The sequence below is a fragment of the Scomber japonicus genome, chromosome 2 (genome assembly GCF_027409825.1).
Source record: "Scomber japonicus isolate fScoJap1 chromosome 2, fScoJap1.pri, whole genome shotgun sequence".
In the NCBI taxonomy this organism is placed as follows: Eukaryota; Metazoa; Chordata; class Actinopteri; order Scombriformes; family Scombridae; genus Scomber; species Scomber japonicus.
The window spans coordinates 10,412,574-10,437,707 of record NC_070579.1 but is presented as its reverse complement, the minus strand read 5'-3'; the positions used below and the strand labels follow the sequence as shown (position 1 = coordinate 10,437,707).

The 25,134-nt window shown below is 40.1% G+C and overlaps 2 protein-coding genes across 2 annotated transcripts in view; both read left to right on the top strand.

The window, feature by feature from the left end:
• The window catches only part of LOC128365112 (extracellular serine/threonine protein kinase FAM20C-like), a 34,694-nt gene that overhangs the window by 8,381 nt on the left and 1,179 nt on the right, over positions 1-25,134 (top strand). The window lies entirely within an intron of this gene.
• On the top strand, positions 545-24,963 carry LOC128375399 (dynein heavy chain domain-containing protein 1-like). Its single transcript, XM_053335749.1, has 44 exons — positions 545-851; positions 894-930; positions 1,264-1,452; positions 1,550-1,753; positions 2,349-2,459; positions 2,654-2,810; positions 3,092-3,346; positions 3,673-3,839; positions 4,185-4,261; positions 4,708-4,940; positions 5,041-5,278; positions 5,490-5,647; positions 6,120-6,242; positions 6,373-6,649; positions 6,895-7,022; positions 7,459-7,657; positions 7,748-7,839; positions 8,033-8,255; positions 8,435-8,560; positions 8,661-8,758; positions 8,876-12,020; positions 12,120-12,219; positions 12,323-12,482; positions 12,566-12,848; positions 12,950-14,342; positions 14,688-14,793; positions 15,363-15,477; positions 15,585-15,771; positions 15,895-15,997; positions 16,363-16,491; positions 16,580-16,771; positions 16,984-17,403; positions 17,510-17,933; positions 19,027-19,125; positions 19,244-19,420; positions 19,648-19,826; positions 20,639-21,673; positions 21,774-21,948; positions 22,166-22,249; positions 22,528-22,753; positions 22,942-23,033; positions 23,112-23,261; positions 23,521-24,140; positions 24,280-24,963. Exons 1-44 carry the CDS (start codon positions 545-547, stop codon positions 24,727-24,729), a joined length of 13,443 nt encoding a protein of 4,480 aa, XP_053191724.1. The 3' UTR covers positions 24,730-24,963.

Sequence of the window (25,134 nt, the reverse complement as noted above, 5' to 3'; positions counted from 1 at the left end):
ATAGTACAAAACTATCGATTAAGGCAAGATACTCTCTTTTGACCGATTGTAGTCTTCTGGTTAAGTTGTTTTTACCTGTAGCCCTAAAGTGACTAGTTTTAACACACTCACAAGATTATAACTTTGCATTTTATTTAATTTTGACTTGCTGAATCTCAGTAGAAAAATGCAGCTTTTCCTTATTCTAGCAATGGACCGACTTGCTAGCATTAACAATATAAATCCTAAAATATGCCACCATTTACCTATAACATTATGATTATAATGTGATATCACATTATAGTCATCATTAAGGAACAATAGTTAAGTTATACATTTTTTTTTTTACATCTCAGTCTAGAAAATTGGATATTGTTTTAATATGTAGCCAGATAACAGCAGGATAGGTTTAACATAATATGGTGGTGTTGTGGGTGCTCACATTATTCATTAACATATTTTTTTTCTCTTCCAGAAATTCCAGAAAAGGTCTTTTGTGTAGATTGGCAAGATAAAGTTTGTGGTACCTAAACCTGCTGATGATATTCAAAGAGAGACCAGCAGCATGTTCGCTGCCACTTCAGAGGAAAGATCCCATGATGCAACTTCTCAGACATGTGGAAAAGAACAAAGTTTCAGGCCAAATCCCAAGGTCAAGAAAAAGGCCCACTCTCCCACTGTCAACATTTCCTCTGGGTATCAAGTGACGTTACCCCCTCTGCACCCAGAGCCACGATGCTTCTCAGCAGCCTCAATGGGCAGGTCCCTATTCAGTCGTGCCTCCATCCGTCAAAGTCTTCAATCTGACAGCCCTTTATCAGTGGTGGAACTTCCTCGTCTTATAGCCGAAGTTGGAGCGAAGAAGGCTATTGGTGATGCAAAATGGACAGAAGGACCTCGACTATTGGCGTCAGCATTAGGCACCGACATCCCTGTCAAAACTGCACAGAGGTAAATGGAAAAATTACAGAGATTTGATTAAGAGTGTCATGTTCATTCTTATTCATTTGGATCCAATTTTAAAAGTTTTGGGCCTCATTGTCATTTCCAATTTAGCTTATAGGAAGTATTGTACTTGTTTATGACACAAAACAAATGCAATATAACTGTTGTCACACTACCTCAGGAAAAATTACTGTGAGTAAATTCGTAATAATTATGATATATGGTATGTAATAGTCATGGGTCTCTACAAAGTGACACAAATAGTGACAGATGTATTCTGCCTGAGTCCTACAGCACACATTTATCTGTTGTTTACTTTACTCACTTTTATTGTTTCAGTTTCACAGAGAAAGATGGAGTCACGACGAGTAAGAATAAAAAGATAACCGCTGAGAAAGATGGGAAAGCGACTAAAGCAAATAACCTTCCTCTTACTGGCGCAGAGGTTGTTCAATTATTTGTCAAGAAAAGAGACCTGGGAGAATTGGAGCTTTATTACCTGAAAGAGGTGGAGAGTGACTCTTACAGGTACACTTGAAGGTTTGAAGGTTATTTTACTGCAATACACACTCTCTTTAAGTATGAATGCACAGTATAAATGCACATTTGTCCTCTCTTCTTTTAGACCCTATGACCTGCAGGTGGTCCATTCAAGTGAGGCTGGTTCAGAGCATTACATCTTCTCCCCTAATACCGTCCTACATGTGACAGAGAGGGGTTATGGCGGACTTGTCAGTCTGGCACGGTGGTACAGAGAGTCTGTGTTATGGACAGCTTTGAAGGAAATCACATTTTTCAGGGAATTCAAAATGTGGAAAACTTTCACCTGGTAAGTACACATAGGGTGGATTATGGTATTGTGGGACGCTTTTTTTTGCAATTCTGACTTGTTTACTATATTTACATATGAATCCAATACATTACATCAACACCTAATACCATTATGGAATCCCCAAGATGTTTCTTTGTTAAATCCAAAGACATTTTTTTTAGAGATTGTACTCAAAAGGCAAATGGTACAAATATTAATCTTCCTTGTGCCAAATCTGGGACAGTTCACGCTGAAATCGGGCACACTAGTTTTTAGAAATACTTTGATTCATAAAGCAACCTTATCTGCCAAAATATTCTGAAATGTGCATACCCATATTGGGTCATTTAATTTAGTAGGCCAACAATTTTTTGCTTTCTTTGTCTGTTAGGTTAAAAAACTAGTAACCAGTATGTTCACATGGGTAATATTAAAATTACAATTTATACACTATGCATATACTAGTTAGCTTAAAAAAATAATTGAATAAAAAAGCTTAGTTGTCCCATATTACCTTAATCTACTCTAAGCTGTGCATTCTGTCTTCCTAGTGACTTCTCTATAACAGGTTTTTTTTTCATGCTTTACCTGCTTGGTGTCTTTTTTGTGCCAGGTGGCACAGAAATGTACGCAAGATCCTCTTTCATCGCAAGCGTGACAAACTGCAGGGTACACTGCTCATAGCTGTACCTCAGTTCAGAAATGCCCTTATTCTTTTCTCCAGGTGAGTCACATCAAATATTCCAGCCTTGAATCATACAGTAATGTCAGCTTGCAAACATTTTTGATTTAGTATCGGTAGAATAGTTTTTTGCGTTTGTTATAATACTTAGTATGCTTTTATTAAGATAATTTCAATTTAACTTTCATGCATCATGTGTACATATGCTATCAGTAATGATATTTTATCTTTTACAGAGTAATTGAAGAACTGAAAGGGGCACACTTGCTGCCTCAGGATGGGTCACAGACCTACACACTGCTGGAATTCAAGGATGTTCTGATAACCAATAATGATGAGTGTCTGCAGATATTGGAGAAGTTATCACAGTATCGCGCTGTCATCCTGAACGCGGTACTTCATTTTATTTTCTGACATAATGCAAAACTAGTTAGAGCTCACATCTGTGTAATTTGAATAGAATCATATTAATTATTGAGCATTTGAGTGCATTACATTTCTTTTTCATGAGTAAGATTTGGGAGCGTGAGAAAGAACTTTTATAGTTTCAGCTGAGAAAGAGGCTTGTCTATTTCTGGAATCATGGGCATGTAGTCAGTTTTCTGGGTGGCATCAGTTTTAGAGATAGTGCTGTTTAAAGGTCCTTTAATGTAGTAATGCCCTTTTATCCTCAGGTGAAAGAGCACTGCTTTAAAGCCTACCAGGAGCTCCAGCTGCACGTTGAGTATGCAAAAAAGCCAAATAAATGCTACGAACCCATTCACCTCCAAATGGTCCACCAACAGGATCTGAAGAAAGAGTTGTCCCAGGCTGAAAGCACCTTGGGGAAATTGGGCAACTTTGCTGCTCTCATTAATCAAATGATTGTGCAGAGTCTCATCACGATCATCAGACAACATGTAATGGCTTTCCTCAACAATGTCTTGAAGGTGACACAAGATCAATTGTTAACTCCATTTATGCAGCAGTGTATCTGTTCAAGATCACAAACCTTCCTGCTAGAAATAAAAGGCAAAAACATAGAAGCATTGTAATTGTTTTAGGTTTTGTAGTTTAGGTCAAGGATAAGTCAAGGAAAACCAACTGAGCACTGCTGCAGCCTTTTCTATAGCTATAACCAGAAAAGATATGTAACCAAAACTAGCATTAGGCTACTATGATGCACCACTGTTACATAATGGAAAGATCAGATTTTAACAAAGCAGTTTACCATTTAATCTAATATTTGTTTGTGTGTGTTTTTTGTATTTGTCAGAGGGAGAAATCTCTGCAGGGCTGTCTCTTCCAAACTGAACTGTGTTTCAGTGCCAGTGGTCAGCTGGCCCTAGATCCACCGATGCATCAATTTCAAGAAGCAGTGAATGAAGCACTCCTGACTGTTGGCAACTCTATTATTCAGGTGATTTATACATTTCCACAGTTGTAAATACAGATGAAAGTTATTTAGTTTGCTGGCTAAATGTTAGAGTAATTTAACCATTTGTGGCATTGACATCTACTTCACAGTACATTTTTCAGTTATTAGAAGGTGTATCTCATATTGGTGAATGCTTGAAAAGGATTGATGAACTACATTACTAAAATGTGTTAAATTGTGACAAGGGTGATATCTCAAAATACTAATTCAGCAATTGCGCAGTTGTTTATTACATCCATTTGTTCAACATGATATTGTGAATGTCTTGATCATGAATTTATAACCAGCTTCATAACAGTTTTTCTGCTCTGGTAGATGTGTGAAACTTGTGGATTATTCCTGGAGGTAAGCAACGATGTCTTCAACTCTGGTTTGGCTCGGGACTCAAAGCCTGACTTCAGCTGTATTGAACATCCGACTGTTACAGGTATGACCTTTTGCATTTGAGTTGTTGTTATTGTTCACGTTACACTGGGCCGCCTTCAACTAAAAGAAATAAGCTGCAGCAGTAAAGACCCTTTTCATTGCAGACATTTTGACTTGTCAAAGCTTGAAGAATTAATAACATTAATGATGGCAGCACTCCATTTAGATGGGCCATTTAGATTTAGATGGGACGCTCTGCTACTATGCGTGCTCACTCACTGACATGACTTACCGGGACAATTAATAGAATGGGCCTGTTGTTAATGTTGTTCTTCATGCCTGTGGTTTTCCTGCTTTGACAAATTAAAATTCTCGCCTGCAGGTTACAAAAGCTACAAGTGGTAGTGCTTGCATTTTTAAAAATATTGTAATATCAGAGTGCGCAAATGCTAATTTATTTACTTAGTTGAAATGCAGATTTGTGTGCTCATGTGTTTTAAACAGCAGGAGAAAATAAGGACAATGACGGGATGCCTGTTCACAGAAAGTTTTGCTGCTGGCGGATGCTCAGAGAACAGTCAGCTCACTCGCTGGTTCTGCCAAAACTGACCTTGATCATGGGGCAGGGCAACCGGATGCAAGGCTGCTACTATCCTCTCTCCAAAGAACAGCTGGTGTGGCACATCAGCATCAATGATGTTTCAAAGCAAGTTCAGAGAGAGCAGACTGATATCATGCAGGCAAGACTGTGATTTTCAATTCTAGAAAATGTCAATGTGTAATCAATTAAACAATACCTCAGTGTGTTTCTAGTTATTGTCACGTCTCTTTTTTGGACAGGAAGCTCAATCAGAAATCCAGCAGTTGAGTGAGAGGTACAGATGGTTGGTGGATATCCATTTGTTCATTAGTCTCTGGAGTCGAGCCTCTTTGGAGTCCATGAAGTCTGCTTTACTGTATGAGGAGAATATTAAGAAGGTGCGCCTCTGGTGTGAAAGACTCCACACAGTTCCCTCATCAGTGTCTACCTCCAACCAGCTATTCATCATCCACTGCACGCAAGTAATAGAAAATCTAGGTATGTCTGCATTACATAACTGACTAAAACTTTCCCCCTTTGTGTTCAGAAAACTCAATGCCTTGATTCCTCGATTTTCTAAACCAAACCAGGGAGGAGTAATGAAATGAGACATTCCTATAAAAAAACAACCAGTTACTTTTTGGGGTTTGTTAAAACAGAAAGACTAACTTTGTGCTCTTTTATGCCTTTCACCTTTTTGTTTCTCTAGGGCAGCAGTTGAGTTTTATTGAAGAAGAAGTTCAAGAGCATCTAGTTAAGCAGATCAAACTGCACTCAGAGAAACTCGTATCAGACTTGGAGAGGGCTACCGCTGAACTCAAGAAAGAGCCCCAAGACTTACATGACCTCTCAACATATGCTCTTATGGTATGGAAACTCTTTAAACTTTATGTACCTGCATGAAAAATCAAATATGAAAGAAGAAAAACACATAATGTAAAGAAGAGAAATACTGTGTAGATGATCTGTTTTGCAAATAAAATAGCCAAAGGAATAATAAAAGATCCTATAAAAAGACAATACCTTTTTTTATTTAACAAGGACGGCAAATGGAAGATTCAGATTCCCTGCAACTCTGCTTTTGATCACATATTCACTTTAATTGAATTATTTATTACATTCCTTGTCAGAGTGAATGTGCTCTGAATTTATATTTTATAATCCAAGAATATTCAGGTGATACATACTATATTAACACCTGCAATACTTTTATTTGAATAAACACTAATAAATTAGTGAGTGTACTTTTATTTTATTGAAAATTGAATTGAACAAAATGAATAACATGTTGAATGTGAAGTTAAAAAAAAAAAAAGCTCAATGTTTCTTCTCTCCGCAGCTGAGGGAGTCTGTTAAAAGCTTGCCTGACATGGAGAAACGTTTGGAGTACATTCACTCCCTCCAGGATGTTTGCATGAACTACAGGATGATGACTGAACAGGAGCAGAGTTTGGAGGAAAAGGTCTGCTGGCATTAAAGCTGTACAACATAATTTCTTTCACTTTGGAAAATTACAGCTGTTTGATCACATCTTAGTTCTGGCTTCTTTGACACCCCAGTGTATGTGTGCTTCTGTTTGTGCTCTATATTAGATGCTGGGCTTGTGGGATTGCCTTTTTCCCCTCATGAAGCAAGCAGATAGCATTGTGTGCCACCGTCTTCCTTCAATGGCTAGTGCAGTGGACACAATGTTCTCATTTTTGGTCCTTGACCTTAAAAATATGGTTTCTAACGGCAACTTTGGAGAGTTCCTTGATCCAACCAATAATGCTGACGAAATGGTCTCCAAACTGAACTACATGTGTGCTCATGTTCATACTCTCAAAACAAAGTTGGAAAAGCTTAGTATGAACAGTGAAAATCTACAAGGTGAGATGTTCTGAATTATATAAATGAATAAATCATTAGTCATTTATTTATTTTCCTTATATTAAGAGTTTGTGTCAATGTGGTAAACCTGGGACTTTGACACTTTTATAAAATTATGAATAACCCACACTAAGGCAAATGTATTGTCTTGTCTGATAGTTGTAGGAGATGTCACATTCAAACTACAAAGAAAATATCCTATCATCTTCTAATTAGACATTATGTTCTCCATTTTTTCCCATTAGAAAACCCAATGGATTTGACTGTTCTAACAACAGATGTTCACAAAATTGAGTCCCGAAAGGAGCTGTGGGAGCTGAAAGCTCTATACACAACATGGATAAAAGACTGGAAGAAGCTGCTGTTCACTGAGGTAACACGAGAATAAACTTCTCTCTGCTTATTGAAAAAATGACAGTACATCTTTTACAAACAGTAAATAATTTGTATAAAATGATGTGCACATTTTAAGCTAATAATGATTATTTACAATCCCAGTATGTTGTCATGGTGATTCACAATTTATATAATTTGGTTTAAAAAAAAAAGAAGCTTGAACTTGAATTTTCTTTGGTCTTAGCTGATTACATTCTACAGTTTTTCTCTGGAGGAAATAAAACATAATGTTAGCAACTGGAGTGTTAGCAAACACAGCCTGCAGCTTAAGCTGCACAGTAAGCATTGTTATACATTTTTTTGAAAGTTATCATCATTATCCATATAATCTGAACCACACCTCTCTGTCTTTTATCTTTTGATCTGTTTGACCTTATCAATAAAACTAAGTTTCTGAAATATTTGTCTGTCAGGTTGTGGTATCTCAAGCTCAAGAAAAAATTGCCAGGTGGCAGGAGCAAGCTGTATCTCTAACAAGCACCATACCTTCTCATGATGCAGTGCTGCAGGAGGCTTTAGGAAATCTGGAGAGCTTAATGCATCAGCTTGTAGTCATGGCCAAGCTGCAGAGCCCCACACTCAAACATAAACACTGGAAAGCCATTTTCCAAGGTCAGAGACTCTGCCCATAGTGTAACACTTGCATGCTCTTTGAATGATGACAGCATATCGAATATAATCTTAATACACTCCATCTGACAGGCATGGACCTACTGTATGTCGCAGAGAAGAAGGTGACTGTTGCTGAACTGATGTCTCAACAGCTTGACGTTCATCATAAACTGATTAACAAGGTGGGAGATGGAGAGATGTTACATTTTGGGCATGCCGTTGCAGTGGTACTAAAATCAACAGATATAAGGGCAGAAATAATTTGTTTCAATATTTGCAGGTGAAAACCAACAGGCTCAAACAATAACCATTTATCTGTATCTCAGAAATATGACACTTTATTGATTTATCTTGTGCTACCTCTTACTCTGTCAGATATGCAGGGATGCACAAGCAGAGTGTGACATGGAGCAGGGCTTCCAAAGGCTTCAACAGGGTTGGAAAGCCAGACTCTTCCAGCTGGATAAATTTAGAACTCCTGTGTGGCAGTATTGTGAGAAACAACATGGATTAACACAAACGCCAACAGATGACAAGGTTTTAAACTCCCAAACTGGCAGTCAAAACTCTTCTAATGATGTCAGATTCATTGTCATTGGTGAGATCAAATAACACGCCTGTAGATTACAGTAATAATACAGATGTAGTATACAGTAGTTGTAGTTGTTTAGTCTGACTTTTTACTGCATGCTTGTTGAATTACATATTTAGCTCCAACACAAGGAAATATGTAGAAATTATATTCTGTGATCTGCTAATATGCTTTTTTCCAATCAGGTATGGAAATCCACTTTAATCAGACAGAAAATGATTTGATGACTTTGTCCATCATGCTGAAGTCTCCACACAGCATTGAGTTCAGGTCGCAGGTGGAAGATTGGATGCAGTTGCTAAAAGAACTGGGTAAGGATTTTCAGTATTTCCCTCCAATTGCAGAAACAGATTGAACAGACTTTTGAGAATACAAATCATTCACTTTTGCTTTCCTCTTCAATATTTATAGAGAAGATGCTTGATTTATTCGAAAAATACCAGCAAATATGGGCCCTCCTGACCAAGGTGTTGAATGAACCATCCTTTAGTGTTCGGAGAGTGGACCTGGTATGTCCCTGTGTCATCAAAAGTCAATCTCATTATAACAATGAAACTGATGCATATTTTTGCTTTGCTTTATGCTTACATGTCAGATTAATGCTGATTTTTCTTCTTATTCCATAGCTGGAGCGTTTCCAACCAGTTGATGAGACATTTAAGAACATTATCCACTCTATAGCAAATGACCCTCATGTCTTGAACCTTGTTCATTCCAAGACTACAAATGACAAATTCCATGGTAATAGCCTTTGCCAGATTCTCATTGATGGTCTTTCTACAATGGAAGCTATTTACAACCAGATGGTGGATCTCCGAGATGCCCTCTCTGAACTGTTTCCAAGACTCTGGTTCTTGACTGACAGGGAAGTAATAAAACTACTCTCGTTTCACCCAACGCCCTCCACACTGCTACCCTTTGTACGCAAATTCTTTAAAGGGGTACGTTGGCTCGAGGTGGACTGTAAAATGCCATCTGATACAATCGATTCAAAGAGTTGTGGGGCTACATCTGTTAGCCACGGACAGATGAAGGTGCTTGGGGTTTCTGGCAGCCTACAGGAGCAAATTACCTTTCTTTCTCCTTTGGAGCCAAATCTCAATCCCTTGGTTTGGCTTTGTGCCTTTGAGAAACAATTCAAGTTGACTATGGCACAGCTCCTTAAAAAATGTGCTGATGTACACAACCAACTTGATTCATCAAATCAAGACTTGGCATGTGATAATAAAGTTGGAGACATTCTGTTCCATATTGCTAATAGGAGGAAAGATGCGCAACCTGTGCTTGATATGCTGTCTGAATATCCTCTTCAGTGTGTGCTGGTGGCTGAGGAGGCAGTATGGTTCAGTGTTGTTCGACAAGTTTTCAATGAATCAAGCCCGATGAAGCTGAACAACGTAAAGGAATATAACTGTGCAAAACTGAAAAAGCTTGGCCAGTCCATAAGGGGTAGAGTCACTGGGTCTAAAAGTGAATCACTGGTTTCAAAGTACATGATGATGTGCCTGCATGCTTTAGTGCAACTGACAATGAATCATGCACAGCAACTATCTCGACTCATGGAGGTGGAATGTGAGCTGGAATCATCTTTTGAATGGCTAAGTTTGATGAAATATTGTATAACCTCAGATGATCAGAGTGTCAGAAGCAATGATGATTCAACATGCTACGTGGATGTTTTGGACCATCGACTCCAGTATGATAATGAATATTTTGGTCCGGAAGATTGGGCGATGGTGCATTCTCCCTCCACAGATCGGGCGATAATAGGGATTCTCCTTGCTCTTACTAGCTACAGATGTGGGTTTATGAGTGGACCTTGCATGTCTGGAAAGAAAAAGACTGTGGTCCACTTAGGGAAAGCATTGGGGCGACAGATTGTCATTATACACTGCTATCCAAACTTGAGACCCAATGTTGTTCAGCAGATGGTGTTTGGTGCTCTCCAGACTGGAGCATGGCTTCTGCTGGACTCTGTGGACTTACTAACGCAAGGGATCCAGTCATCACTGGGACAGTATCTAGAAGACATTTACCAATCCTTCTCCGAGTTACTGAGAAAGAAGAATCAAACTGTGAAGGAAGAGCTAAAGGATGGGACTGCTGATGGGATCAAAGGTTGCAAAACCATTGTGGATCCAGAATGCCATATGGTACTGGCAGGGAAAAGCCTTTCTGCTAGACTAAGCTATGGATGTGTTCTTATCTCATCAAAAGGGTACACATCCGACGTTCCACAAAGTCTGCGATATGCAACCAGACCTGTTGCATTAACCCATCCAGATTACAGGATCATTGCAGAAGTAATGCTGACCTCCATTGGTTTCTCAGAGGCAATGCCTTTAAGTCACCGTCTAGTATCCCTCATCAGCTTGGCCAAGGATTCCCTCTATCTGCCTGATTTCATCACTGAACACCAAAGCGGCTGTCTTGTTGTCTTACAAAAGATCATCGCTGCCTCTGAAATACACTTACAACAAAGTGTAAGGCAACGAGAAATTTCAGATAAGGCTAAAGAATCGGCTGCAGAACAAACTGACCTTACGTCTCCACAGAATGTGACTGCTGGACTTGTTGAGAATGATGGAGAGGAAGCTGAAAAGCCTTCGGTGTTGCGCAGTTCTCATTTCCAAATTGTACGGGGATTAATAGAGGAGACAGCTGTTGTCAAAGCAATTCTTTCTGTGTTGATACCTGTTATTCATGACCCCAAGAAAACCTCACAGTTCTACATCATTTTCAAGGACACATTTCCTATCGTATGCCAGTTTCCTCTTTTTCAACAATATATTGATGAAGAAGAAAAGAACCGACTTAAAGAGGCAGTCACAGAAGAATTAGAAAGAAAACAGTTTCAATCTGACACAGAAATAATTGGCAGAGCTCTCACACTTTACCAGACCATGAAATTCTCTCAGGCTGTTATGCTTGTAGGACACACAGGTAGTGGAAAAACAACCTGTTTTAGTGCTCTCGCTGGAGCACTCAGTAGTCTGGCTGCCAAGGCAGGAGAATATGTGTTAGAAAATGACAGTATGATTGAAGAAAGTACACCACAGGCAGACCTAACCTGGAGCTATGTTGACACTGTGATCTTATTTCCTAATGCTATGTCCCATGAAGAGACATTTGGATATTTCTGTGAAAAAACAGGATGGCAAGATGGAGCTGTTGCAAAGGTGTTGAGAGATTCTGAACGACGTGAATGCACAAGTTCTGAAACGTGCATGAGTAAGAAAAGTGATCAGACAGAAATTGTAAAATGGCTGGTAATGGATGGAGAGCCTATGGGGCAACCTGGCTGGTTAGATTACTTAACCACACTGTGCAATCTTGAGGACCCATATCTATACCTGTCATCAGGTGAAACACTTATGCCATCCCAATCACATCTTAAACTACTTTTGGAAACCACTGACCTAAGTGATGCAAGTCCCTCAGCAGTGACCCGTTGCAGCCTTGTTTATTTCACAGGAACTGATCTGTGGAAGGCTGTGTGGAAGACTGAAATGGACAGTCTCCTATGTGAACACAAACTGGATCAAGGAACCTTGAAAATGTGGAATCTTTTGGCTGAAGATCTTTTCTCCAGCACCCTGAGTTTGCTAAAGCACAATGCAGTTCACAGTGAAGGGGCAGGGGCATCTTGTAAAAGCTCAACATATGGACTGCAAGAAATCATGTCATTCAGTCGGATCCTACGTGCCCTCCTGCAACATTTTGGAAAGGAAGTAGAGAAATCTGAAGCAGCAACACAAATTGACAAAAGAGGTATTAACATTACTTATGTTCTTAAAAACATTAGCTGTAGTTAAGTAAGGGATGTAACTTTAAAACAACTGTTATGTTTATCACTGTTTATTCCAGCAGATATACCTTTACATAGAACTGACACATCAAATGCTGAAACGAAAGAAGGAATATTTCTGGTGGCTTATATTTGGGGGTTTGGTGGACATCTACATCCTCGGTAAGACAAATTTAAATCTCTTGTAACTTTTTACAGAAATGTCTCCAAAATTAATTCAAAGCATGGTTTTTCTCATACTATATATTTTATATTTTTATTTCAGCCACTGGCCACAATTTGACGTTGTAGCCCGCCAGGTTCTGTTCAATAGCCGGTACAAACTTGTGGTTCCAGATGAAGAGACTGTGTTTGAACACTTTTTTGGCATCAACAGTAAGATATTCCACAGAAAAACACTGTTGACAAATTCCGTCACTCTCAAGGTTTGTCCTGAACAAAATACATACAATTTAGTGTTCATGTGCATTGCAATATCTAAACTAATAATAGCCTTCATGTATTTTAGTACAGGAAATATACCTATCTCCTGAACTTCATGTTGGAGGCAAACCAGCCAGTGTTGCTTGCAGGAGAGCCTGGTTCGGGAAAAACCACTCTGTGTAAGACTTTGCTGAGCTTTGACAAGCCACATATTAGCCTACCAGTCAGTCCACTCCTGAACTCCAGAGACCTGCGCGCTATATTGAATAGCATCAGTAACCAGAAGACCTGCAAAGAAACCATGTGTTCCATGACCAAACAGTCAGGCCTGCTTCTTTTTGTGGATGATTTGCATGAAGCCCCATGTGGTGAGTAGGAAAAAGTACCTCAAGGGGAATATAATCAAATGAATACCCAAATGTGCAATGTGTGAAATGGTATGAGTTTCATTTATCTTTCCTGTTGATAGATGCGTTTGGGAAGATGTCAAGGGCTCTGGAGACGCTACGACAAAGTATTTCAAAAGGAGGGATTCTTACATTTGATACCAGCCACTTCAAGTTTTTGAGTCCTGGAACCATCAGCTACATGGCTACCTGTTGTGTCTCTGAATTGGGCAATCACCACAGTCACATGATTACTTCCCGGCTCTCACGCCTGTTCTCCATTTTTGTGCTTCCAAACTTAACCATAGACGGTATATTGTCTATACATTCTCCTCAGTTAAAACTCTGGCTCCAAAACATGCCATTTATCCAGAGTGTTGCGGATATGGTATGTTGTATCATCACTGCAACTAAGGATTTGTATCATGCAGTTGGTGAGAAATTCCAGGCCAACGTGCAGAGACCCTATGTAATGTTCTCCTATCATGACCTGCAAAAGATATTTCGGGGGATGCGCCTGCAGCAGCCTAGCATTCCTTTTACAGTGACAATTCAGAAAAACAAATATGCACCGCCAAGTTTTCCTCCAGTCCAGACAGGGCCTGCAGCAGCAGTGCTGAACATAGCACATCTCTGGATGCATGAGTGCATGCGTACTTTCAGTGATAGGTTATGTTCGGAGGATGAAAGCAAAACTCTTCAGTCAATCATAGCCAAGGTAGCATCAACACACTATGGAATTAGATTGGTTGATGAACCCACCGTCACAAGCCTTGCTGTTCAAATACTACCCATGGACACGGCAGGCCCCTGTAAGCCAGGCCTAAAACCCCACCCTCTGCAGCCCCAGATTCTTCAGCATATGGAGGATGTAATGGCTGAACTCGTCTATTGTCCTGAGCTCTCTGAGGCTTTGAATCAGCAACACAACTTCAAATGTAGCTCTTCCTATCAGGAGCGAGACCTTGATGTACTAGTGCAGCAGGTATCTACATTCATGGACAGAAAAGAGGAAGACCAAGGACAGGAAGTTGATAATGCCTGCAACATTACATCCAAATACATCATACACAGACATAGGGTGTGTCAGCTGCTACATATCCTCAGGGCTTTGCTCATTCCTGGAGGTCACAGTGTGCTAATTGGCTCAGACAGAGGCACAGGCCGCAAAACCTCTGTGCGTTTAGCTGCTTATATTACAGGCTACCAGTTGATGGAGATACATCCTGGTAATGAGAGTAATTTGCATAACATCCTAAGAGAGGCTGGGTATCAAACTAGAGTGGATGGCGTTAATGTCATTATACTGGTCCATGAGGAAATTAGCCTGGCTGTCAGAGAAGAAATACTAGTGTCAATGGCCCACAGTACCTACCCGGGGCTCTACACAGAGGAGGAGCTGATGAACCTTGTTTCCAGAGTGACTGCTGTGAAAAACTCAAAAAGATACCTTATGGACACTTGGACATTTGAAAAGTAAGGAGACCTAATTGATAGCCCTCCATATTAGCTGTTTTAGGATTATTATTTAGTATTAGGATGAATTACTTTAGGATTGACATAGGGACAGCTGGTAGTTGCTAGCATTCAAAGATTAAGCCTAGGAATACATGCAGTGTATCCAGTGTCCATTTAGGATTTAATGACATCCAAACATCTAAAAGTGTAATGTAATGCTAATGTACTGATTTAATGATGTCCTCATTCATTCATCTATACAGTAGTGGTGTTGTAGACAAGTAAACTTCTTGCAGTTAAGTATTCAGAAGAGAAAATGTGTGTACTTTGTAAACCTTATTTGTTCTTTTCTTTTTAATAAAGGTACTTGAGCCAAATGTACAGAAATGTACATGTGTTCCTGTTGATGCCCTTCACCATGCCAGACAGCAGCGAGATACCTGCCAACAATGGAACCACTCCATGGAATGTAAATGAGTATTTTTTTAACGAGTACACTTGTTATTGACACTTCGTACTGTGTTCCATCACAAAACAACACTTTTCAGAACACATTCATCACAAAAGTATATACCTCACATTCAAGAAATATTCACAAGCAAAATGTGATCAGGTCATGAAAAATGTATTTCACAACTAAGCCAGCAAGCAGTAAGGTGGAGAAATCAGTTAAACACACAACTATTTAACACAGTAAGGTTTAATACAACATCTATCAAATCAATCTTTCTAAGTTTGATACTAAAAGACCGGACAATTGTATCGGGACAGGAGCCTTTGTACCCCAAACATCACAGTTGAATCAGTGAGGTCCAAACTGCAGTTGTAGCACATGTAGCCCACAACCACACAGTCGTCACACAGTCATGGTCTCTACTTTGATGTGATATTTTGGATGTAAATAGCTGCTAGTAATAGTTACATACTAAGTTTATATTGCACATTTACTTTTTAAATTGTGTTAGAAATGGTTACAAATCTAATGTGATTTTAAATTGTAGAGTTTTATGGAGAACATTTTACTCTATTGTGATCCAGGTGCAAATGACCAAGGCCCTGAATCTTAGCTGCTGTGTGGAGGTGTACCAGCCTTGGTCTAATCAATCTTTGGTGGAAGTTGCTTCTCAATGCCTAAAAACCAGTCCCCCAAAAGGTAAGTCATACCACCAAAGTTCATATCGATTTCATTATTACCTATTTCTACTGGCAGTATTATTCCAGATGGTAACAAGAAATATCCTTCTTTTTCTTTTAATTCAGTGATGAGAGAAGGCTCAGAGGCCAGTCTGTCTGTGGCTATGGCAGGAATTCATCAATCTGCATGTCAGTATGCTTCTGTCCTTCTAAGAGCTCAGCCTTTCAGCCCTCAGACATATATGGAGTTTATTGCCCACTTTGGTTACCTTTGCAACCACCTGCACAAGCAATGGCAGGACCAAGCCAACAGGTAGCTGGCTGTTTATATGATTTCAGGAGACTGTACTAAATTATATTCTCTTTTCATCCTTGAAGTATTCCTATACTTAAGTATACTTAAATTTGCTGTACAATAACTGTTTTATTTTTTCAGAGTTACCGCTGTTATGACTCATTTGGATGTCGTAAACAACACAGCTGTGAATTACAAACAGAACTTAATAAGACTGCAAGAGAAGGTCCATGAGACACAGCAGGTAAGTAGGATCAGTATTCTGTAAATGGTTCCAGCAGTATTTACTGTCACAGTGTCTATACCATAGGAGGTTATTTTTCACCCCTGTCAAAAATGATTTAAACATTGTAGGCAATATATTGTAGAAATGTATTGCATTCAAAGGCACATTCATTTTAAATTGACAGTCTTCAAAAGCAACATTTTGCTTTTGCTCATTTTTTTGAAAAGGTGATCATGTTGAAACGACCCTAATTACAATATTGCAATCTGAATATTTAAAAAAAAAAACAGTTTCTTAGAGTTTACTCTGTATTTCTTATGCTATAGCACATTTTACACATTTTATATATCTGTATTAATGCTATGTCCATTTCTGTCATGTAGCTTGAGAAAGCTATCCGAAGAGATGTAGATGATCATAAGAGCCTGCTCGAGGAAGCCCAGCAAAGATGTGTGGAAGATGAGAATGCACTTTGTGACTTAGAAGATCAGATCAGTCAAATTCAGAAACAGGTGAGCAGATCTTTTGAACAATTCAGATGCTTTCATTATAGAGGTGTCAAAGGAATATGAACTTAATACTTTAAATCTTGTTTTCCAGATTAAACCTGTATTCCAGTCAGGCCTCAAGATTGTCAAGTGTCTAAATCCATCTGACTTGGAGGAGGTGCGCCACTACAGAGATCCACCGGATGGAGTGGTGAAAGTTATGGATGCAATTTGTTTGTTGTTTAATCGTCCGCCAGGCTGGGAAAGTGCTAAACAGCTTCTTGGACAATCCAACTTTTTTGAGGTATTATGGGAAGAACATTTATATTGGGACAAATTATTTGATGCCACTAACTTGTTAAATATATATAGAATTAGTACGATTACATTCAAATTAGCAAGGTGCTAAATTGAGTCGTCATTCTAATTTGCGTAGAAATATGTCAGCTACTAGCATTGAAATTTAGTGGCTGTTTCTGGATTACTCATGTTGTTTAACATCTCTCTCTTTGTCAGGAGTTGGAATTTTTTGACCGCTGCAGACTGACAAATGAACAGCTGCAGCAGCTTGAGCAAATAATCCAAAGCCCCCTGTTTGTACCAGAAACTGTGCGAGAGGTGAGCAAGGCCTGCGAGTCCCTGTGCCGATGGGTCCAAGCTGTGTATGAGTGGAGCTGTATCCAGTACCACCTGTTTGTGAAGCAGCAGTTGGAGGTGCTGGCTGGAAAGGCACGAGATAAACTGCACCTGGCCAAGCGGCAGAAGGGAAATGCATATCATTATCTAGAGGAAGTTAAGTTTGAGCTGCAGTGTGTACAAGAGGCCCTAGAGGAGCAATGTCTGCAGCTGCACAGAGCTGAGAGCTTGGAAAGAGTAGCTGCTAAAGTTGCACGGCTGTTAGAGAGACATGTCAAATACTGGAGGGCAGCTGCTCAGGTAACAGAATTTTCAAATATACATTACATACACATCATTAAACATGCCACTTAATTTATCATTATTTCTATTAAAATGAATATGGTGTTCTCAATTTTCCCTTCAGGAAGTAGAGTTGATGAATCAAACCTTACCAGGAGATGCTCTTATCCTGGCTGGAATCATCTCATATTTAGGCCCCTTTTCACCTGACATACGCACAGAACTGCTGAGTAAGTGGAGGGAGCTATGTCAGACAGGAAGCATCAACATAAACCCCAAGGACCCCAGAGCCTCTCTGTTTACATACTCTGACACAGCACCTCCTTACCCCACACTCGGTTTTCCTATCCCTGTGTCTGAGAGGCTTCAGCTGCCTCTGGGTCAGGCATTATGTATGAACAAGTGGCAGCTCCAGAAGACAACATCTGCCAGATTAGTGTCGAAGCTGCTGCTGTGGGGCTGCACGAGTACCTGGGTTCAGCGCTGGCCTCTACTGGCAGACACTCAGCATCATCTGGAGATAAGCTGTCAAAACTGCCTCATCACAGGTATGGTATTAGATTTAGAAAAGTCTATGCTGGGATTTTGGGATTTGTTTCATCCTGTTTCATCCAAACCCCTCTGAGATGCTCATCAACGTTTGTGATAACAGCACAGTCCAGTCATGTACTACTGAAAATAATTGCATTTTTCAATTTATCAACAAACATTGTAGTCTATAAAATGTTGGAAATAAACAAGTAAAGCCCACTTCAGCCCAAACAAATGGCCAATGGCTATAACACCCAAAAGTATTCAATTTACTTTACCCTTTTCATACATGCAGTCTATTTTTGAAATGTTCAAGAGCATGTGTGAATGTGAGAAGGGATCAATATTCAGGGTAATCTGTACCACCTTTTTCCCGCTCCAAGACCTCGTATCATTTCAGGGAAAATGCCAATACGGCTGTGTGGTGAATGAAAGCAGTAACATTGCAGGGACAAGTATATAAAAGGTTACATCTGTCTGACGAATGATGCTTTCATGTAGAGCCGGCAAACCAATCACAAGGCTCCACTGATGATGTATTTGAATATGTGACTTGTTTACAGTTGCCTTGGTAATGCTTTCATAGGTGATTTGTCTCGCAATGTGTCATTATTAAATACATTACATTACAAGAGCATTGGCACAGCAAAAAAAACAGCTCCTTGTCCGCCTTGTTCCTAAAAATAACAAGATGTCTTTCGCTGCATTCATGTACATCTGGCCGTGCCCCATTTTCTACTTCTATTGAGATTTATGGCAGCTGGCATTTCTAAGTGATGTATTATCGCCATCTGCTGGACTGTCCCTCACCCCATTTATTCTGGCATGTGTGAAAAGCTGCAAGATGGAAATCTTCCTGAATGTTAGGGTTAGGGTGAATAGTGAAAATCACTAGCAGTGCTTGAAAGGTTGTCATAGTAATTTACTGGGATCTATGTATATCTGATTGTATTACCTGCCAACTTTACAACATTACCAAGACTACAAGCAACTGTATAGAGTAAATCACACAGTTTTTAGTTGGCCACCAGTTATTGTAGTCTTTAGGTTCCATATAAGATAGGTTCAGAATTATAAATGGTATCAGTACAATACGTGTCTCGTCTACAGGAGAGAATGCCAAACTCGAGATGGAGTTAGAGTGCAGGATGGTGGTTTGTGCTGATGATCCAAAGCTGCTGGACAAGCTGGACCAGGCTGCTGAGGAAGGCGAGTTAAATAATTTGCTATTTGGTTTTCCATGATATAGTAGTTAATTTGATTCCAAATATGATATAAAAGTGAAAAGTTTTTCAACCGTACACTCATTCTAAGTCTTCTTTTGCAGGTCTCAGAGTCCTAGTTACTCATGTGGAACGTGCAATCCCCAGCCCACAATTTATGGCCAGACTGGCGCGCCCTGCTGGATGTCACCTTCCAGGATTAAAGCCGCATGTTCAGCAGACCCACCCCAACTTCTGCCTCTTCCTCAGCACTGATCTACCTGTTCGACTGCTTAGCAGTGGTAAGAAGGGGGCAGATTTAGATTTAGATTGGCTAAATGTGTAATTATTCAGTATTAACACTAATAACTATTCACAGAGCATATTTATATATTTAATGCAAAAATATGTTACTCTGCTTATAAGGAATTTGATCTTAAGATGGTATGTATTAAAACATAACATTTGGGAAATTAACTCATTATCTGAAAGTACTGACCAACTATGTATTTTTGCTCTTGCTCCTCAGTGATTCCTCCGTCCATCTTGGCTCAAGTATGTGTAGTTGACCTCTCTGTTGGCTCGGAAGAGATCCAGGAGCTGATGCTGACACAGCTGCTGCAGTCTGAGTGTAAAGACCTGCTGATTCGACACCTGCAGCTCCAGAATGACAAGCAGGTGCTGCAGAAGAAAATGGTCGCAGAAGAGGTGACTTAAACCAGAATTTACAATCATATCAAACAAATGCTGCTCTTGTTGATCACTTAGTTTCATATGATATAGTAAAGTGTAGCCAAATTAGTCGGACATTTGGGGACCTATTTTCTCTCCAACAAATCAAAATTGGTATACAGTGCTATTTCTGCCAGACTGTAAGAATCCACTAGCCTTGACCACAGTTTTGGCTTTGCTCATTGTGGCCTGGTCACAATCAATACTTATCATTTTGGAATTTACATCATTACAAGCTGGCTGCAGAGTGCGAGTGTCAGCCTTCTCTCACACATCAGCATCAACCCTTCATCCATCTGATTGGATTAGTCTTTGTTTCCATGGCAGCTGTCATTGTTAGTTTTTTTCTTAACTATGCACCAAAATCAGTTTTTGAATTTGAAGCCAATGTCATTGCAGAATCCTATCTATGTTCTATCTAAAATGCCATGTTGAAAGATTTTTCTCAGGATTCTTTAATTTTTTGAGGTGGCAAATCCTGTCATCACCTAAAACCTCTTTGCTGTACAGTTTGCTGTAGCTGATATCTGTCAGACTCAAATGATTCTCGCTTAATCATTTTCCAGATTTGAATCTTATAAAGTGTCTTAATGAAACAACCGCTGTGTTTGTAGTCAGTAGATGAAAAAGCCCATTTCTACTGTTAAGGCAAACTAAAACAGAATGAAGTGCTTTCATACTAAATCCTACTTGATAGATAATAATAATAATAATAATAATAATAATAATAATAGATGCTTTTGTTTATAGTTGCTGTACTCTAATTGACAGTATGCAATCTTGTACAGGATGCTCTGATGGACGACATGCTGCAGTGTAACACCACAGTGCTGCAGGTATCTGATTTACTCCCTCGTGTGACGGTTTGTCAAGAAGCAATGAAGACAATACAGGCAGAGATCCAGTGTCTAAGTGAGGAGCTCAAGTACCACGAGTCCCTGCTGGCTGCTCCTCGACAATTAATGAGGCTTGCTGCCGCCCTCTACCAGGCTTTGCAAGAGGTGTCTCGTCTTTCCCCTGCCTACTACTTTTCCTTATCTGGCTTCATCGCAGTGTTGCACAAGGCCGTCATTGTGAAGGGGAGACCATTTGTGTCACTCACCATTGGGAAGGAGCCAAAGGCCATAATACCAGAGATCATGAACAGGATGGTAGAACAACTGCTGGTCCAATACAGACCTCGTCTCTTTAAGGATCATGTTGCTGTTCTGAAGATGCTTGTCTCTGTGGCTCTGCTCCAGCACAACCATCTCTGCTCTGAAGCTGAGAGGGCAATGTTCTTCAAGGGCCTTATAGACATACAAAGTCCTGTTACTAAAGTGAATCCTTGCTCCCCTCCTGTTACTGTATCACAGTCCTGCGATGCACTGCCCACCTGGATATCCCCTCATATCTACCCACAACTCCTCTGCTTAGAAAGGATCCCAGCCTTCAGAGGGTTAACTGACTCTCTTGCCACTTCCCCCATGCAATGGCAGGAGTATCTGCACTTCCCGTCCTCTAATATAGTAGGGACCGTTCCCTGTCGCTCTCACTCCCATCTGTCCTTGCTACAGCGGGCTCTCCTGTGGAAGACCATGATCCCGAATTGCCTGGAAGATCTAGCTGAGGCCATGGCTACCTATCACCTCTGCCTGTCCGGACAGACCGCAGGGACTGAGGCGCCTCACACTGGGAACCCAGAGGCCCTCTTTAGATTATGTGACAAACATGAGGGACCTATCATTCTTACATTGGCCAGTCCATGCAGACATGAATGGACAAGCGTTCAGCCTCTTCACTTAATAAAACAAATGGCTCACTGTGTAGCAGAAACAAAGGAGGTAATATATACTGAATTTATTTAGTGTCAAGTTAATACCTTAAAGCAATGTACATCTATGCAGTCTTGATGTTTTTCTAAATGAATACTGTACGTTTTAGGTTCAGGTGAAAGTCATATCGTTTGGAGGTTTGTGTGACAAAGAGTTCATCCTCTCGACTCTGAACAAAGCAGCTAATAATGGCCACTGGTTGGTTTTTAATAACTGTCACCTGTTAGACCAGTGGGACGATAAAGTACTGATGCACCTCAATCAGCTGATCTCCTCTTTTAAAGGTGGGTGGTCCATCAAGAACCAATGTAAGCTGGATTTGTATCATTCATTAGCATTAACAAATATTATAATAAGAACATAATTTCGTCATTTATGAACATTGTACAAAGTTCAAAGGCCTTAAAGCAAGCATGCAGTGATCAGATTCATCAATCTCGGTCTACCTATCTACCTATCTACCTGTCTACCTGTCTACCTGTCTTTCTGCTCTAGATACAGCGATGCCATACATAAAAAGCCAGATACACCCATGCTTCCGGCTGTGGTTTATAACTGAAGAAAATGCATCCTCCTCTGTACCTGGTGAGTTTATCATTTTTTCCTCACTACTCAGTCTGATTTTCCATAAACATAATACTATACACTCAGACGATAAAAGTAAAAATTATTAGTTTTTCTCAATTAAAGAAATGTCACCATCCTCGTGATTTTGTTGTCTGTCTCAATAAAATGTATGATTGTTCATCTGTGATTTAATTAATGGCAAATTAAAAACAGTAACCTCTGACTCGGTTTTGCTCTTGTTGTGATGATGATGATGATGATGATGATGATGATGATTATTTTTTATTATTAAACAGCGGCAGTTCGAATGTGTGCCTTGCCTCTGGTCTGTGACTCTGCCTGGGATGTGAAAGAGGAATTGAGCTGCTCCTTGCGACAGGTGGTGACCACCGTACAGCGCCAATCACTGTCAGGTGTCACAGCCGATGACATGGAGCTCCTTCTCCGCTCTGCAGTCTTCCATACTGTCTTACTGCAGAGACAGACTTATAAATACCTGGGCAAGGGGAGAATCCACTGCTGGTGAGGACAATGGCTCACTTACTGTAAACTGAGGATAATATACAGTAGAATCAAACTTGTATGGCACATCAATTTAGAGGAAAACCAAATAAAATCTAAATGTAGAACCTCGTATTTCAAAGTCAGTGGGCATTTTTCCTCATATTATTGATCATATTATATAAATCAAGTTTCTATGTGTTTTAAAGGAGCCAGGAAGACCTCCAGGCTTTGGTGGATGCACACATTTGCATTGCCAGTCTCTGCCATAACAAGACTAAGGCTTTGCAGTATATAGCAGGTGAGGCAACATAAATAGCTAAAACTGTCCCATTCAGTTACTGTTAGGGTCTAACATCGTTGCTTTTTTTATTCACAGTCAATCTGGTGCATGGCGGTCATGTGTTGGATTCTACAGATTTGGAGGTGGTAGAGAGTGTTGCCAAGACCTGCCTCAGCACAGCAGCACCTCTTTCAGACAGTGGACCACACATCCTTTCAAATATTATCAGCAGCACTGGCCACTTCGGTAACTAAGCAACTTCCTGATAGTACTATATTATTCATAGTACAGTCAACAGCTTACAAGCTGAATGATGGGACAGTGAAGTGGAGGAAATGGAACATGAAAGGTTTTTAGTTGTAGAGGCATAAATTAGGCTGATCTGCTGAATCAGCATTACAAACAAGTAGCAATAACTTACCAGCATTAGAGTCACAGTGCATGTTTTTGTTTGCTGACTGCTTTGTGTAAGTGTATTGATAAGAACTGTGCTTCATGTCCTCAGATATGTCAGAACTGCTGCAGGTTTTAGAACATGATCCTTGGGATTCGGCCAATATCAGTGACCGCCTTGTGTTGGGTTTCAGTGCTGATGTGGCAGCTGAGATGAAAAAGATCAACAACCACAATATGAGCATACTTCTGCAGGCCTCTCAGACTCTAGGAACGAGATGTTTCAGCACTGACCTGAACCAGCCTGTCACACTACCAGCCTACAGCCACACTAGAGACCGGCTGCAGGCTCTGCAGAGTTACCTCAAGCACCAGAATGACAGCAGAATTACAAATGCAGGAACTGCTCCTCACAATCCCCTACGTGACTTCTTGCAGGCTGAATGGGATGATCTCATCGATTTGGTGTCCTCACTTCTCTCACAGCTCCAACAGCCCGTTCAAAATGGCACTTCAACCTTTGCTTCCCTCCTCAAGCTCCCTGACTTGTCTCGCTTGGAGAGGAGGGCAGAGTTACTCAGGGCTTATCTCTGGCAATACAACACTGCAGATCCACCTGGTGCTTATCGGCTGTCTGCTTTCAAAAATGCCAAAGGTGTTCTGGTGGCATTGATGAGAGAGGCTGCTCATGTAAATCGCCAATATATCAGTGATATAGCTCTGCATTTTCAGGTAAAGTATAGTAAGAATAAAATACTAAAATAACTTTTCAATTTCAGAACCCAGTGGATGATAAAAGTAATTTCTTACCCCAACTCTACCATTTGCTGGTCTTGCAGGATGGTAACTAATAGTCTTCTTTTCTCTCCAGGTTCTGAGTGATTGTACATACCCAGCCTCACTTCCCACAGATTCTGTATATTTGTGTGGCCTGGAGCTAAAAGGGGCATCATGGGATACACAGACAGAAGTCCTACAAGACACACACTCTCCTCAGCCTTACTCATTACCTCTCGTTTGTGTCAAAGCTCAAGTGAAGAAGACAGATAGCTCAAATTTAAGGGACACCAGCAACGTCCAAGTCTCAGATGCTTCTCCGTCAACTGCCCCTCAGTTACCAGTTTATCACTGCCCACTTTATCTTGATGAAGAGGAGGAGACAGGAATCTGGGGACTGACTGAAGCTAACGTTATTACTACACTTCCCCTTCATACCAAGTTAAATCCAGTGTTGTGTAGTTTAAGGAGGGTGAGGCTAGTGAGCAGGCTCGGAGCGAACCAGCCTGCTACTAACTGCTGTGATGCATCTGGCAGATGCTAAAATACACTGATGCAATTAGACTCATGTACAGAATTAGCGACACTAGAAATATAAAACAAAGCTATGATTCTTTTTGTATAATACTGATGCCACATGAGTCATGATGTGTATGTATCCATATTTAGGACTAATGTTCATATGAGTTAACTTATGTGATTTTGCAGTTACTGTATAATGCATCTTTATACGTTATGTTTTGTAATGTTTATTTGTCATTAAAGTTGTTGTACAGTGTTATAACAGTAATTCATGGCAACTTGTTTGATCAAGCTAATTCTCACAGAGCCTAAAACTGCTGGAGAGAGTTTATCTTGACACAATGCCACTGAATCTATGCTAAGTTGTTAAAATGAAACATATTAAAAAGAAGCATTGATGTGTACACTGTTTTTTATGCATGTTCAT